General features: G+C 38.4%; 1 protein-coding gene across 1 annotated transcript; it reads right to left on the reverse strand.

The window, feature by feature from the left end:
- Positions 1–201: 201 nt before the first annotated feature.
- Positions 202–4,349, reverse strand: LOC132491674 (E3 ubiquitin-protein ligase RLIM-like). Its single transcript, XM_060100508.1, has 3 exons — positions 4,112–4,349; positions 1,707–2,780; positions 202–785 (listed from the first exon to the last, which is right to left on the reverse strand). The coding sequence occupies exons 1-3, from the start codon at positions 4,347–4,349 to the stop codon at positions 202–204; spliced, it is 1,896 nt and encodes a 631-aa protein (XP_059956491.1).
- Positions 4,350–14,902: the final 10,553 nt, after the last annotated feature.

Raw genomic sequence — 14,902 nt, forward strand, 5'->3', positions numbered from 1 at the left:
GATTCATTATATCATATTAAGACATTTCTCCCATGGAATCAGGAACATCCCAACCCAGTGCACATGCTAAGTTTTTATTGAAATTCAGTGAACTGCTATGGTGTGAAATTAATTTTTATTGTCAGTCCCCTGCGTCGGCAGGCCGACTCTCAAGCCCTGCGCCACCAGGGAAGCCCTATAACACTTTATATAGCTGAGAATTCATCGATCAGGATTTTCACTCTCATTGGAATCCACTACTTGCCTACGACAAATCGGACACGTAGAGTTCTCAGACAGCCAGCGATCAATGCAGTGAATGTGATATTCATGGGAGCAAGGTAGTATGCGAAGCTTGCTGTTTTCTGTGTACTCTGTAAGGCAAATGCTACAGGCTTTTAGTGCATCATTTTCACCAAAAGATCTTACAGCCAAGCTGTCAATCTGTGCTTTGGTGAGTCCTGTAGTTTGGTATAGATCATCTTCATTTAAGAGGAAAAACTGTTGCAGATTATGGGAGGACCCAGAGTCACTTTCATCAGATATTATTAGGATAATTTGTCTACCCCCTTGGCTGGTCTCTGATGATAAGTCTGATGATAAGTTTGTTTCTTCACTGCCTTCAAACATCAGTGAGCTAATTCCTGAATTTTCATCACTTGAGCTGGAACCGGAAATAGGACTAGAACTGGAACTAGACATACAATTGGGGCGTGAATGACAAATCAGTGTGAAACTTGAATGGGTATCATAGCTAGCATTTGAATCAGAACCAAATATACCACTACTACTACCATTAGATGACTCTAGCCATTCCATGTTTTGACTTGGAGGTGAGACACTATGCTCTAAATTACTGTCAAGGATAATTTGTCTACCCCCTTGGCTGGTCTCTGATGATAAGTCTGATGATAAGTTTGTCTCTTCACTGCCTTCAAACATCAGTGAGCAAATTCCTGAATTTTCATCACTTGAGCTGGAACCGGAAATAGGACTAGAACTGGAACTAGACATACAACTGGGGCGTGAATGACAAATCAGTGTGGAACTTGAATGGGTATCATAGCTAGCATTTGAATCAGAGCCAAATATACCACTACTACTACCATTAGATGACTCTAACCATTCCATGTTTTGACTTGGAGGTGAGACACTATGCTCTAAATTACTGTCAAGGATAATTTGTCGATCCCATTGGTTGGTCTCTGATGATAAGTCTGATGATAAGTTTGTTTCTTCACTGCCTTCAAACATCAGTGAGCTAATTCCTGAATTTTCATCACTTGAGCTGGAACCGGAAATAGGACTAGAACTGGAACTAGACATACAATTGGGGCGTGAATGACAAATCAGTGTGAAACTTGAATGGGTATCATAGCTAGCATTTGAATCAGAACCAAATATACCACTACTACTACCATTAGATGACTCTAGCCATTCCATGTTTTGACTTGGAGGTGAGACACTATGCTCTAAATTACTGTCAAGGATAATTTGTCTACCCCCTTGGCTGGTCTCTGATGATAAGTCTGATGATAAGTTTGTCTCTTCACTGCCTTCAAACATCAGTGAGCTAATTCCTGAATTTTCATCACTTGAGCTGGAACCGGAAATAGGACTAGAACTGGAACTAGACATACAATTGGGGCGTGAATGGCAAATCATTGTGGAACTTGAATGGGTATCATAGCTAGCATTTGAATCACAACCAAATGTACCACTACTACTACCATTAGGTGACTCTAACCATTCCATGTTTTGACTTGGAGGTGAGACACTATGCTCTAAATTACTGTCACTGTCCATAAGGTTACTTGAGTTACTAAATTCTGCCATTGTCTGCCTTAACGTGCTCTGAATTGGAACAGATGTTGTATCATTTAATCTAGTATTTAAAGTTCTGCAAACGGGATTTCTAATGGTATTGACATAAGCTCTCACACCTGCCTGCTCAGAATGTGAATACATATGCCTCAGTCCTCGTTCACTTTCAGAAGTGACAGTGTTGTTTGGTGTCTCAGATGTTAACTGAGTTCTACTAGCTCTGCTGTCTCTCTGAGAATATGCTCCAGAATGAACTTGTCCTACTTCAAGATTGAAGGTTATGGTTGGATATATTTCCCACATTCCCCAAGATTCACCACTGCTAGTTGTATCTGGAGAATTTTCTCCATGAACGGCATTCCTTGTTCTAGAAGTTTCAATAAGACCGCTATTTTGCAACTCAAATCCAGTCATTTGCTGTCTCAATATTTCTTGGTGCTCAGTTCTAGAAAATCTCGCATTCTCACTTAGCAGAGGCTGCTCAAAATTCTGAGAGGGTATACTATGATTAAGTCTTTGTACAATTTCCCTAAGTGAACGTGGAGGCGACCAACTTTCAATTCTTCCTCTGGTTCTCCGATACTCTGGGCTCCTACTTCTTGCTCTTCTCTGACTTGTGGTAGGTGGGAATTCCATTAATGTTTCAGTTGTATCTTGTTCAGACATAGATGGTCTTGTAAATATTGATTCAGATTGTGGACTTTCCACTTGCCTTTGGCTGTCTTCCATATTTTCTCTTCTGGGAAGTCTTGCAGATGCTACATATTCATTCTCTGGATTTGGACTCCCATTATCAAGGTTAACATTTATTTCTAAACTGAATATGAACTGATCACTTTTAGGATTAATTAGGCTCTCTTCTCTCCAAGATTGGTTTTCTCTTTGTCCACTTGTCATATTTTCAGTTTGTCCAGAACAGTTAAGCCAGTCTATTAGAGAGTCACCACTAGACACGTCATCTGAAGAGTCTCCTCTGTCTGTTAACAAAAAAAATGGGGAGGGTGCATAAAAGAACCACCAAAATTAGAACCATCATAAAATAGCACTCTGAAACTTTGTTTCAAAAACAAACAAAAAATGAGAACTTAAATACTCAGATGTTTTCAACTGATTTCACATTTATAGAGTTAATATTTTATAAACTGCACTGTGTAGATTTATAAGTAAAGGTAGAAAAGTTTCGATTCCATCCAAAAAGAGTGAGCTAATCCTAGATAAACTTAGAGAATTTTTTAAAAAGGGAATCTGGAGGAAGTCTATTTTTCAGTATTTCATCATATACACAGCCCTGTGTACCACTGTTGGAGGAATGTCAAGAGACTTTTTTTTCAGTCCACTGTCAAAACACTAATGCAATTAAACAAGGTAAACACCAGTTAAGGTACAATGCTAGTAGTTTAGTTCAATTTACATTATTGTCTAATTTTCATGAGTCTCCAACATGACTACTTGTAGGCTCTTCACTTATGTGCTTTTGATAATAGATAAGCTATTTTAAAATATAAGGTTATTGCCCAAACATAAACAAGTTTTATAGGTTTAAAAGTGTTTGCATTTTGAATACTTCTTAATGTTACCAAGATTTTTAATTGACATTAAAATGAAGGTCAGATCAAATGAATAGACTGAACCTAGCATGGTACATATAAGACCATATTCAAGAGCCAAAGTATTATAGTATCCTCTTCATTAGACAGCAAAATCCTCTACTTCACACTGGGAGGCAAGGCACCAGACCTGAGGTTCGAGCAGGGTTTCTCAGCCTTAGCACTATTGACATTTTGGTGCTGGACAATTCTTTGTTTTGGGGAGCTATCCTGTGCATTGTGGGATCTTTGGCAGCATCCCTGGCCTCTGCCCACTAGATGCTAGTAACACCCATGCCTCCCCTGTGACAACCAAAAATATCTCTAGCCATTGTCAAATGTCCCCAGGTGTTGAAGAGAGCACAATTGTCCCCAGTGGAGAATATTTCTGTGTGCTTTTTTTACATGTCTATGTAGAAAAAATAATTCAGGAAGTAGGAGGGACTTTCAGTTGAGGTAGAAAACCAAGAAAAATACAAATAGGCTACTTTGCACTGTTTCCCAATTAAAACAACCCAAATGTGAATCAGGAAAACAAACAAACATACCTTGACATGCTCACCAAAAATCAAGTAAATGCCAGTTCTTTTTATGAGAACTTACTTACCAAATTAATGTAAGTCACTTCTGTATAATTTACTATTTACTATTATGAAGTTACTATTTCCTATTATGAAGTTCCTTATTCATCCCATCCTATTCCCTCCAAAAGCAGAATATACCTGTATTTTCATCTGAGTCTTGTGGTGCGTTTCCTTTAATTAGCTGAAGTCTTCTCAGCAACTCTTCTTCCGTACTTGGAATGCCTAGAAGATTGTTGTCTCTCATAAGTTCGTAATCTTCTTCACTCAGATTATTTACGAACCTGGAGAAATCTTCTTCCTGAACCAATCGGTCCGTTTGACTTATGTGTTGGGCCGAAACTCCATCTCCTTCATCGTTGGAATCCGAGTTTTCCATCTTAATAAACAAGTGGAAAATTATCTGAAATTCACGACGTGGTGTTGAAATTCACCAATGGTCGTTTCGTTTTCTTCGCTTTCTACTTCCTGCCAGAGTGTCCGATTCCGACTCAGTCGGATGACCCTCCGCACAGATTCCTCCCTTCTCCCTTCCCGACTCAGTTCTGTGGCCCCTGGTGACGCAACAGTTGGGAGCCGCCTCTAGCCCAGAACTTGCTAGACGTTGCCTAGGCACCCATTATCTTCCCCGCTGTTACCGAGTAGGGACTGGATTCAGGTTAGGTTTCATTTCATTCAAAACCAGCCAATGTTACTGAGGGTTTATAGTGTACCAAGCACCGTGCTTCACCTCGTTTCACCCACATGAGCCTATTCTCAGGTTTTCAGGCTCTGATATGCTCTATTTATTCGTTACATTCCATATGACTGCCTTCTTCAAAATGCCATGCCAAAGTCAGCCTAGTTCAATGCAGCAATTCTCATTTTCAGGTGCCCAGGGACCTCCGCCTTTTCTCCTCATGAATTTCTCAAATCCTAGACTCTCACTAAGAAAGCCCACAATTGTTGATAATTTACCAGGGCCCTGGCTGAGTCTCTTTAGTGTGTCCTCTCCCTTTTAACTGTTAATGGCTTCATCTTGCATTATATGGTCCTTCAGTCTTGTTTCAAACAAACAAGAAACACCAAAACTTTGGCAGGCTTTTCTGCTCAGCCAGGGAATTCCTTCTCCACAGAAGCATCAGGTTCATTTTTGTCCTCCTTTCTCATAAATATTATAAATAGTACTTAAGCAAAACTAGCCAGAACTTTTAGGACAGATACATAATAGTTACTTTGTCTGCCACAGTGAGTACTGACTTTGCTGATTTTGTCGCATGTATCACCTGAAAGGCTTGGTGAAAATAAAATAACGCTCATTTGCAATGCTATCTGGAGGAGACCTCTAATTCACTCTCAGTACACAGCTTAGAAGTTTAAGGAGCTGTGTAAATTCACAGTTGTTGTTTTGTTCACGGTCCACAGCAGGCTTTCTTGTTTGTTCTCAAGGAGATGGAAGGATGGTAACTTTACTGGTGTGACAGTGAAGAATCTAAGTCTATGTCCTGCTTTTGACATTTGTTCCATGCCTCGTTTAACTTAAGCTAGAAAAATCAATCTTTCCCCTCTGAATCAAATCTCAGCAAGTCTTTGGATGAGAACAGAATCCCCTAGACTACCCTGCCTCCTTTATGGACTTCTGAGTGTATTTGTTATCTTTTACTGAAGTTATTCTTTTCACAGGGGAAATCTGTTGTAAACTTGTTTGCTGTGCCTCAATCAAAACTAGCAGTATTATGAAAATTCAGCGTGATTTGTACTCTTGATGCAGGAAACCCTAACAATCGTTAGTGTTCTTGAGAGTGATTGATTCAGTTTAATTCAATTCAATCAATTCAAGTGTCAAGTATGTTTAGCGTTTGTTAAATGTCAGTCATATTATCGGATATTAAGATACAAAGATGAGTATATTTAAGAATCTGTTGTCATTAGAGTATAAGAAACAATTGAGCTACACAGAGGTAAAATTACAGTTTTGAGGAGAAAGTGATTTGAGTGAGAGAGAAAATCGGTTTCACTGCATTTGGGTTTTAAAGGATGAATAGGAGTTTTCTAAGTGAATGAAAGGGGGAAATATTTTCAAAAGTGAGAACAGCAACTGCTGACACTCGTAAAATAACAAGGATAGTAGATTTTAATTACTAAAAAAAGACATTAGTTAAATTGGCAGAGCAAGGCCAAAAAATGGAGACCTTTATGACATGTTTAGAAGTTGGACTTTATCATTAGTGCAATGGAAAGATGTTGAAGTCTTTAGACAGTTGATGGTCAAATTTTCAATTTAGAAATAATATTGATAGTAGTGTTGAGGATGAATATGAAGGGCAACAGTTCAGATGGGAGGGTCAGAAATAGATAGAGGGCAGCCTAGGCTAGTGATGACAAGGATCTGAATCAGGGCAAAGGAATATGATTAAAATGAAGGACTTTAACAGATCTCTAGGCAGCAAAACTGATTAAACCTAGTAATATGTGGGAAAGATGGAAAAGTGGGGAGGGGGAATATATGAGGGAAAGGCAGGGGTCAGGATTACTTCTGTATTTCTGTCTTTGCTTAGTGGACAGTGGTACCAATAAGAAGTAACACCTGATTCTGAAGTTGTATGGTTCAGCTTAAGAGGGAGCATGATTGCTTATGATTAGAATAGTATGCAAGTTACCTGAAGATTCAGAAAGTCTTACAGTCTTTCCAAATTTAGGTACAGAAGCACATGAACTAATAGCCCCGGATGTTTGGTGTTCCCTGTAGTTGGCTCTCAGTGTCAATGACTCTAGCTTCCTGAACTATTTGTTCCTGGTTATGTCCCAATTCTGGTGCAAGTAACAGGGTATAGGGATCATCATCCCAGAGACCTACTTATTGCCCTTGATTATTTAAATAGAAGCCACCAATATAGCTGTGCTTTACACTTAGTTCTCTCATGTCTTGACTTTCCTTCTGAGTATTGCAGTGTAGGTTCAGTAGTTTTTCCTCTGGATGGCAATATTGCTGCTTTGGCCTTTGTTCTATCCCTTGTCTTGATATCAGAAGTCTTCTGAAGATGTTTTTTCTTCACTTCTCATTTCAGAGATGGGAGGTGCATCAGGAAGTACGGAGGTTGACTAGAGCATCACTCTAAGTTGAGTTGGAGGGGAAGAGGTTGAAGATGGAAAGCTGCTTACTTTCAAACAGAGTCAAGCAATTAAAAATTTGGCCAATCCATTGTTTATGATGTGGTGAAAAAATGGGGTGTGTGTGAGCAGATTTGGCTGTTCTTTTATCCTGGTTGTAATAATGGAGTTTTGTAATCAAGAGTTTTCTTTTACTGACTCTGTCCAAGGAAGCTTCTGAACAGATTCTATGACTCAAAGGGAGACTGAAAATAAACAAGAGATAGCATTCTCCCTGAATATGGGTAAAAGGAGTTCCGTGGCTTTAGAACTGTAAGAAATGATCAAGACATATATTCCAGATACCTATTGCAGTATAACAAACCATTCCAAAACGCAGTGGTAGATACAATAGAAACCATGCTGTTATAGTCAGGACTTTGTGAGCTAAGAATAAAGATAAAGAATACTGGGGATGGCTCATCTCTGCTCCATCATGACTGGGCCTCAGCTGTGGTGGCTTGAATGATTGGAGATAGATTAGACAACTTGACTGGTGTCATATGTCTGGGGCCTTGGTTCTGGCTAAGTTTTCTTTGAGTCACATCTTTTGGTGCTGAAATGTCCAAACAAGATGGCATCTTCATTTACAAATCTGGGGCTTGAGTTGGGTTGCACAGGCTGAAAAATCTGGGGCTGGTTTTCTCTCTGTCTCTGTCTTTCTCCATGAAATTTCTCGGTGTAGTTTTGGAGTCTTAGCAACCTGCATATCTCAAAGTAGTTGAACTCTTACATAGTGAGTGGCTTCACCCAAAGTAAACATCTCAAGAGACTTGGCTGGAATCTGTAAGTCTTCCTATGACTTAACCTCACAAGTGCAAGAACACCTTTTCTCTTGCATTCTGTTGATTGAATAAGCCACTGTATCAGCCCATATTCAAGAAGTGGGACACCACATTCTACCTTTCAATAGAGAGGTAACAAAGATTTTATGGTTATATTTAATGTACTATAGCACATGATGAAAAAAATCTTATAATGATGACTTTTCAGTTTATGTGGAAATTAATCTCTCCCTCTGTTTTCTGAATTGCATTATTCTCTGGGTAAAAATAAAAAAAGGGAGGACATAAAATCTGAAGTTCTTTGCATTCAGCCTGATTTTAAAGATACCTGATTAAGGATCTTTTTATTATGTAATAGTTTTCCCACATCAGAGACCATTGGTAATATTAAGAGCTATTTAGTGAGCAACTGTAATTGCTAGACACTCTGCTTGTGTTTTAACTTATTTGATCTCAAGCCCCATGCAAGATAGGTATTACTATTCTCAGAGATAAAGGCATTGAGGCTGATGCAAATTAAGTGATTTTCTCAAAGTTACAGTAATAGATAATATGTTTAGATTCAAACAAGGTCTTATAGGATGACTCTCCCTGTTTCGCTCTACTCTGCTATGTCTAATGAAAACACAATTTTAGACATCATTACACAAACGTAGTAAAATCTCAGTTAAATGAGATGCTTGAATCATGTTTGATCATTTTCGTGTGCCATTTCAATTCTGCTTTGGAGTTAGTCTAGAATATCTTCGTTTTATCTTAATAAAGAGTAATTTTAAATCAAGAAGTAAACATAATTAAAGCTTGATAAGATATTTCATATATTTATGTCTTTTTCTTTCCTACCAGAAGGATGGGTTAAAAGCTTAAAAACATTGATGCAGAAAAATGAATATAAATATGCATGTCTCATGGAATCTACTGGAATTGGTTCTTTGACACAAATACTTGTTTTGAATCTAAACAAGAAATTCTTGTTAATTGAAATCACACCCTTTCCACTTACATAGGCTTGACACTAGGAATTAGTTTCATCTCTTCCTTATTCTTACCTCTAATTATGGAAATAAAAATGTATTTATTTAACAAGGTCTCATCCCTCTTATGATTTCCTTTCTTCCTTGTTCTGGTCAGATTTAGAGTTTTTTTTTTTTTTTTTTGCGGTACGTGGACCTCTCACTGTTGTGGCCTCTCCCACTGCGGAGCACAGGCTCCAGACGTGCAGGCTCAGCGGCCATGGCTCACAGGCCCAGCCGCTCCGCGGCATGTGGGATCTTCCCAGACTGGGGTACGAACCCATGTCCCCTGCATCGGCAGGCAGACTCTCAACCACTGTGCCACCAGGGAAGCCCAGATTTAGACTTTTGATAGCTTTTCTATTAGTGCCGTGTCAGTGGTTAGTTTGCTTCTATGCTTTCTCTAGTTTTGAGCCATTTTACACACTTTCTCTGAGGCATGCTCCAGGTCTGTTATTCACAAGCAAGTTAGTTCATATTTCTGCACATTTGTTTATTTGTAAAGTCTTACCTCCTAGATTATTGTAATAAATAAATAAACTTACATATACATAAATAATATTCTGTTTGTTTGAAAAGCACTCTGACTTTTTGTGAAAGAGACTCACTTCCCAATTTTACAGCATTAATCTGAGGAACAGGGGCCTGCTGGAATACTCCCCAGGGACAGAGGCTGGCAGGTGCCATCTTCCTGCTCTCTCTCTGCCTTGATAAAACTGAAAGGTGCCATCTTTTTTCCCCTCTTTCCTTTCCTGCAGGTGACAACTCTGTGCTCCAGCCAGCTGGCTCCTTCTTCCCTGCTCTTCCTCTGTCTTGCTATATATATATATTTTCTTCTTCTTTTTCTTTTTTTCTTTTCCCTCTTTCCCTTTATTCAAATGGTGTCATCTTTGCACTCTTCCCACCGCCTCACTCAGCCAGTAAGCATCATCTTCACACTTTCCTTTTGATGTGCTCCAGAGACCCAGAATCTCCAAGACAGGAGATCCCATTTTTGTGGCCTCCACTCAGGGGATGCTCCTTGATCACCTGGCTCTGGAGGCCAGGAGGGATTTCTTTTCTGGGTCCCATGGGACTGTAACAATTGGAGAGACAGTTCTTGGCAGGATACCACCCCCAGGATGTACCACTACACATCAGACTGAGACACAGCCCCAGTCTTTACATGAAAAAAAGCCTATTTGCTAGTAGGGACAATACTTAAGAGCAGGCTTCAGGTTCAGCACACATCTAGAGGCTACGGATGTGCTCTCGGGGAAGGTAGGCTGGGGGTGCCATCTCTCCACCCTCACTCTGCCTTACTACAGTTCACTGGTATCTCCCAGAATGGAGCTTGTACACTTATCTGAAGCACGTTTTCTTGTGACTGCTCCCTGGGGAACACCTTCAGATTGCTTGCTTCTGGGGCGCAGCAGGGCTTACACTTGCAATCTCACAAAGCTAAATATATTTGCATTCTTTAAAAGCTGTTACCAAATTTTCTGGCTTCCTATCAACCTGAATCTAGGTACTGCCTGAGATCCTCCACTTTGGGTTGCTCATTTGTCTTGGCACACCCTCAACTGCTGGGATGGTGTGCCAGGTCTATTAAAAATAAACTGCTTAGACAATCACAAAGATTTGAGAGGCAACCAAGAGTAGACAGGGTTAAATGACAAGGTTCATCTGTCACACAGCTCTTCAAGACTGGGAGATATGGCTATTTCACTTAATGCATAGAAACCAACACAGAGAGTCAAGCAAAATGAAGAAAGAGAGGACTATACTCCAAAAAAAGAACAAAATAAAACCTCAGGGAAAAATCTTAATGAAATGAACATAAGTAATTTACTTGATAAAGAGTTCAAAGGTATGGTCATAAAAATGCTCACTGAACTCAGAAGGAAAATGGATGAAAACAGTGAGAACTTCAACGAAGAAACAGAAGATATAAGAAAGTTCCAAATAGAAGTCACAGAACTGGAGAATGCAATAATTGAACTTAGAAATACAGTAGATGAAGCACAAGAAAGAATAGGTGAACTCAAAGACAGGTCAGAGGAACTCATCCAATCGGAGAATAAGGAAGAAAAAAGAATGAAAATAATGAATATAGCTTAAGGGATTTATGGCACATCAAATGGAATAACATTCACCTTATAGGAACTCCAGAAGGAGAAGAGAAAAGGGGGCAGAAAACATTTGTAGAAATAATATCTGAAAACTTTTCCTAACCTGGGGAAAGAAACAGACATCCAGATACAGGAAGCCCAGAGGGCTCCAAAGCAGATCAACCTAAAGAGATCCATACCAAGAAATATTAAAATGTCAACGTTAAAGATAACAAGGGAATCTTAAAATCACCAAGAGAAATACAACTTGTTATATAACTTGTTATATACAACTTGTTATATAACTACCTCAACCTAAAAAGCTTCTACACAGAACAATAAACAATCAACAAAATGAAAGGGCGAGCTACAGAATGGGAGAAAATATTTGCACATCATGTATGTGATAAGGTGTTAATATCCAAAATATATGAGGAACTCATACAATGGCTATATATATATATATCTATATATAGATAGATATAGATTCTCAAACAATTCAATTAAAACTTGGGCAGAAGAACTGAATAAAATTTTTTCCAATGAAGACATCCAAATCACCAACAGGTTCATGAAAAGATGCTCTACATCACTAATCACCAGGGAAATGCAAATCAAAACTACAACGAGATATCACCTCAAAGAGACTAAGAGGTAACAAACGTTGACAAGGATGCAGAAAAGGAAACCCTTGTGCACTGTTGGTGGGAATGTAAATTGGTACAGCCGCTATGGTAAACAATATGGAGTCTCCTCAAAAAATTAAAAAGAAAACTACCATACATTAGCAATCCTGCTTTGGGTGTATATATATCCAAAGAAAATGAAATCACTATTTCAAAGAGATATCTGCACTCACACGTTCATTGCAGCATTATTCACAATTGCCGAGAAATGGAAACAACCAAAGTGTCCATACATGGATAAATGGATATAGAAGATTTGGTACGTACATAGATGGAATATTATTCAGCCATGAAAAAGAAGAAAATCCTGCCACTTGCAACAACATTTATGGATCCTTGGGGCATTATGATGGGTGAAATAAGTCAGAGAGAGAAAAATAAATACTGTATGATATAACTAAATTGTAGACTCTAAAACAGCCAAACCCAGAGAAACAGAGAGTAGAATGGTTGTTGCCAGGGGTTGGGGTTGGGGGAAATGGGGAGATGTTGACCAAAGGGTAAAATATCCAGTTAGCACATGAATTTCTGGGAATCTAATCTACAGCATGGTGACTGAGGTTAACAGAACTGTATTACATACTTTAAAGTTGCTAAGAGAGTAGATCTTAAATGTTCTCACCGAAAAAAAAATGTTATTTATGCGAGGTAACGGAGTTGTGTTAACTAGCTCCGCTATGGTAATCATTTCACAACATGTAACATACCAACAGGTTGTACACCTTAAACTTACACAATGCTATATGTCAATTACATCTCAATAAAGTTAGAAAAATACAGAAAACAGACTGTTGCACAACATTCAAGCAAAAATACTAGTTTTGGGCTGCTTTTTCTTGAATTTAGTCATTGTTCCTTCTTGAATCTGTTTTGTATCACATGATAGCAGACTCATACAGGCAGCTTACTTCTGATTAGGCGCAGCCAAAAAGAAGCAACTGATGGTATATGGGAGTTTAGGGATAAGCTACGAGATTTCTCCCTTTCTTCCTCTACTTTGTGAAGATTCTCCAGCAGCAACTTTGTAACTTCCATGGCTCCAACTCCAATGAGACAGAACTGGTATGGTCTGACATTGATGATCATTTAACCTGGCCCTGGACTCCTTTACAACCCTCTGCTTAACTCTGCCTTTCCAGCATAGGGGTAAAAGTAAATTCCTGTTCCTACTAATCACTCCATTATCTAGGTGGCCCTTCTTTACTTCTCAGAAGTTTCATCACTGGTGTTCTTAATACCCTGTATTAAATTTATTTGCAAAGACTTGAAACAATTTCTATTTTATTTGTTATGGGCAAATACAGTATAATAAAATTTCCAAATATTAAAAAAAAAATTAGAAGAGACATGAAATCTCAAAATGGGGAAATGTTAGCCACGTTTAGGAAGAAAATGTACTAATATTATTGGAGGAGAGAATTCAGGAATTGGAAGATAACACTAATGAGTTTGGAAGGTATAAGACTGTGGAGAAGTTTGAATGGTGGGCTTCATGCCACAGGAAATAGGGAGTGATTCAAAGTTCTATAAAGATTGTGCTCACTTCAGCAGCACATATACAAAGTTTTATAAGATTAATCTGAAAGTGGTAGGCAGTTTGGAGTATGTGATGGAGTGATGTCAAAGAAAAATTGCACCAGATGGTTAAACAGGCAAGGAGTACTTTACTCAAGATGATTCTGTAATAGGGGAGAGAGACTGAACTCCATTCTGCTGAAACAAAAGGCATGGAAGTTTTTAGATGCCAGGATGAGCTGTAGGAAAAATAGTAGAGGATGCTGGAGAAGAGGTTGGTCAATATAATTAGACCATCTCTGTTTGCTTTGGCTCTTATCAAAGTTAGGCTCCTATACTCCCCACAGAGACTGGGAAGTAGGGGCAATACCTTTCTTGAGGGTTATATTTCAAAGAGCTGACTCCCAGGTCCTTGAGAAAGACATTTCTGGGTTGGAAAAGTATCAAGTGACTAGGAGAAAATTTACATCTCAAAGGGGCAGAGAAAGAATTTATAATTTCAAGTTTCTTAAAGTAAATGTTTTCAGAAAAGGGAGGTTAAGGGCCTATGGTAAAGAAAAAACCTGTCTGAAGTTTAGCCAAACTGAGGGACACATTAAGGCCATCTTGATCAGTAGTTAAAATTAGCATTACCTTCTGGAAGGTTACTTTATAAAGAAAAGCAATGCTTTAGAAACTTTCTCAGAAGAATCAAAAGTAACTGTCTGCTAGTTAGATACAGGTCAGGAATAATGAGAAAGGGCAGTTACAAAGTTAACTCAACTAATGTTCTCTGTGTTGTAGCTTTAATAAAGATGAAATAAGTCGAAAAATAATAATCCATTGGTACACGGTGAGAGCCAATTGGATGGATTGCCCAATTAGAAATACTTCTTTATTTTCTAGTCATTATCAGTCAAGGATTAACAAACCTACTTTTATTAGATATACTTCTGTCTAGGGATTGAGAAATATCAATTATTTAAACTTAATCACTACTTTATTTCTGTGAGATTTTTAAAAATATACTTTGGGGAAAAGTAATGGAAGAGTGATATAGCACTAAAACATTGAAGTGAATGACATAATAAGATCCTATCTTTCTCAATTTAAGGAGAAAAAAAGGGAGGGCAAAAGAAATGGGCAGAAAGTAAGTTTACCTACCAGTCATTGTGTCAAGTGTTTTCATATATTTATCTAATTTAAGACTCACAAAACAATGAGACATAAGGAAGATATTTATCCCATTCCGTAGATGAAACTCTGTTTACAAAGTAATATATCAAGCAATTGTAGAGCTGACCCTTGAATTTAAGGCCTTACGTCTGTTGAAATGCAAGAGCCAAACCCTGCTAATACAAGGTGCTTAGAATAGGTAGACTTCAGTGAGCAGGAAAATTAGAGCATGCGTGAACTGATGACAAGTTTTGCTGATCTAGTAGCTTTGTGAGATTTGTCTAGATCCAAAGACCCTTGCTCTACCAAACCATCAAATTAGAGGTGGTCTCCTTCTTAAACAACCAATATTTGCAGAGCTATTCAGACTTTGGGTCATGGTATTTTTTCAAGGATTAACTATTATCACTGGCTTTTCAAATTGTAACTTTAGAAAGTCCTTGCTTTTGTTGGAAGCAATGTTAAATTTTGATGCAGTTGTTTGCAGGGATGAAACTTGGTCGCCCTCTGGAGGCTATTCTCAGGTCCGACTAGCATACCTTAATTTTGAGAAAGAAGT

Source organism: Mesoplodon densirostris, chromosome 6 (genome assembly GCF_025265405.1).
Source record: "Mesoplodon densirostris isolate mMesDen1 chromosome 6, mMesDen1 primary haplotype, whole genome shotgun sequence".
Classification (NCBI taxonomy): domain Eukaryota; kingdom Metazoa; phylum Chordata; class Mammalia; order Artiodactyla; family Ziphiidae; genus Mesoplodon; species Mesoplodon densirostris.

Bases quoted from the DNA above. Each gene is read 5' to 3' on its own strand.
- LOC132491674 (XM_060100508.1), bottom strand. From the start codon at position 4,349: ATGGAAAACTCGGATTCCAACGATGAAGGAGATGGAGTTTCGGCCCAA. The intron at 2,781-4,111 runs GTATATTCTGCT...TTTTGTTAACAG, and splicing joins AGACTCAGATGAAAATACAG to ACAGAGGAGACTCTTCAGAT. The intron at 786-1,706 runs GTAGTAGTGGTA...TGGAATGGCTAG, and splicing joins GTTAGAGTCACCTAATGGTA to AGTCATCTAATGGTAGTAGT.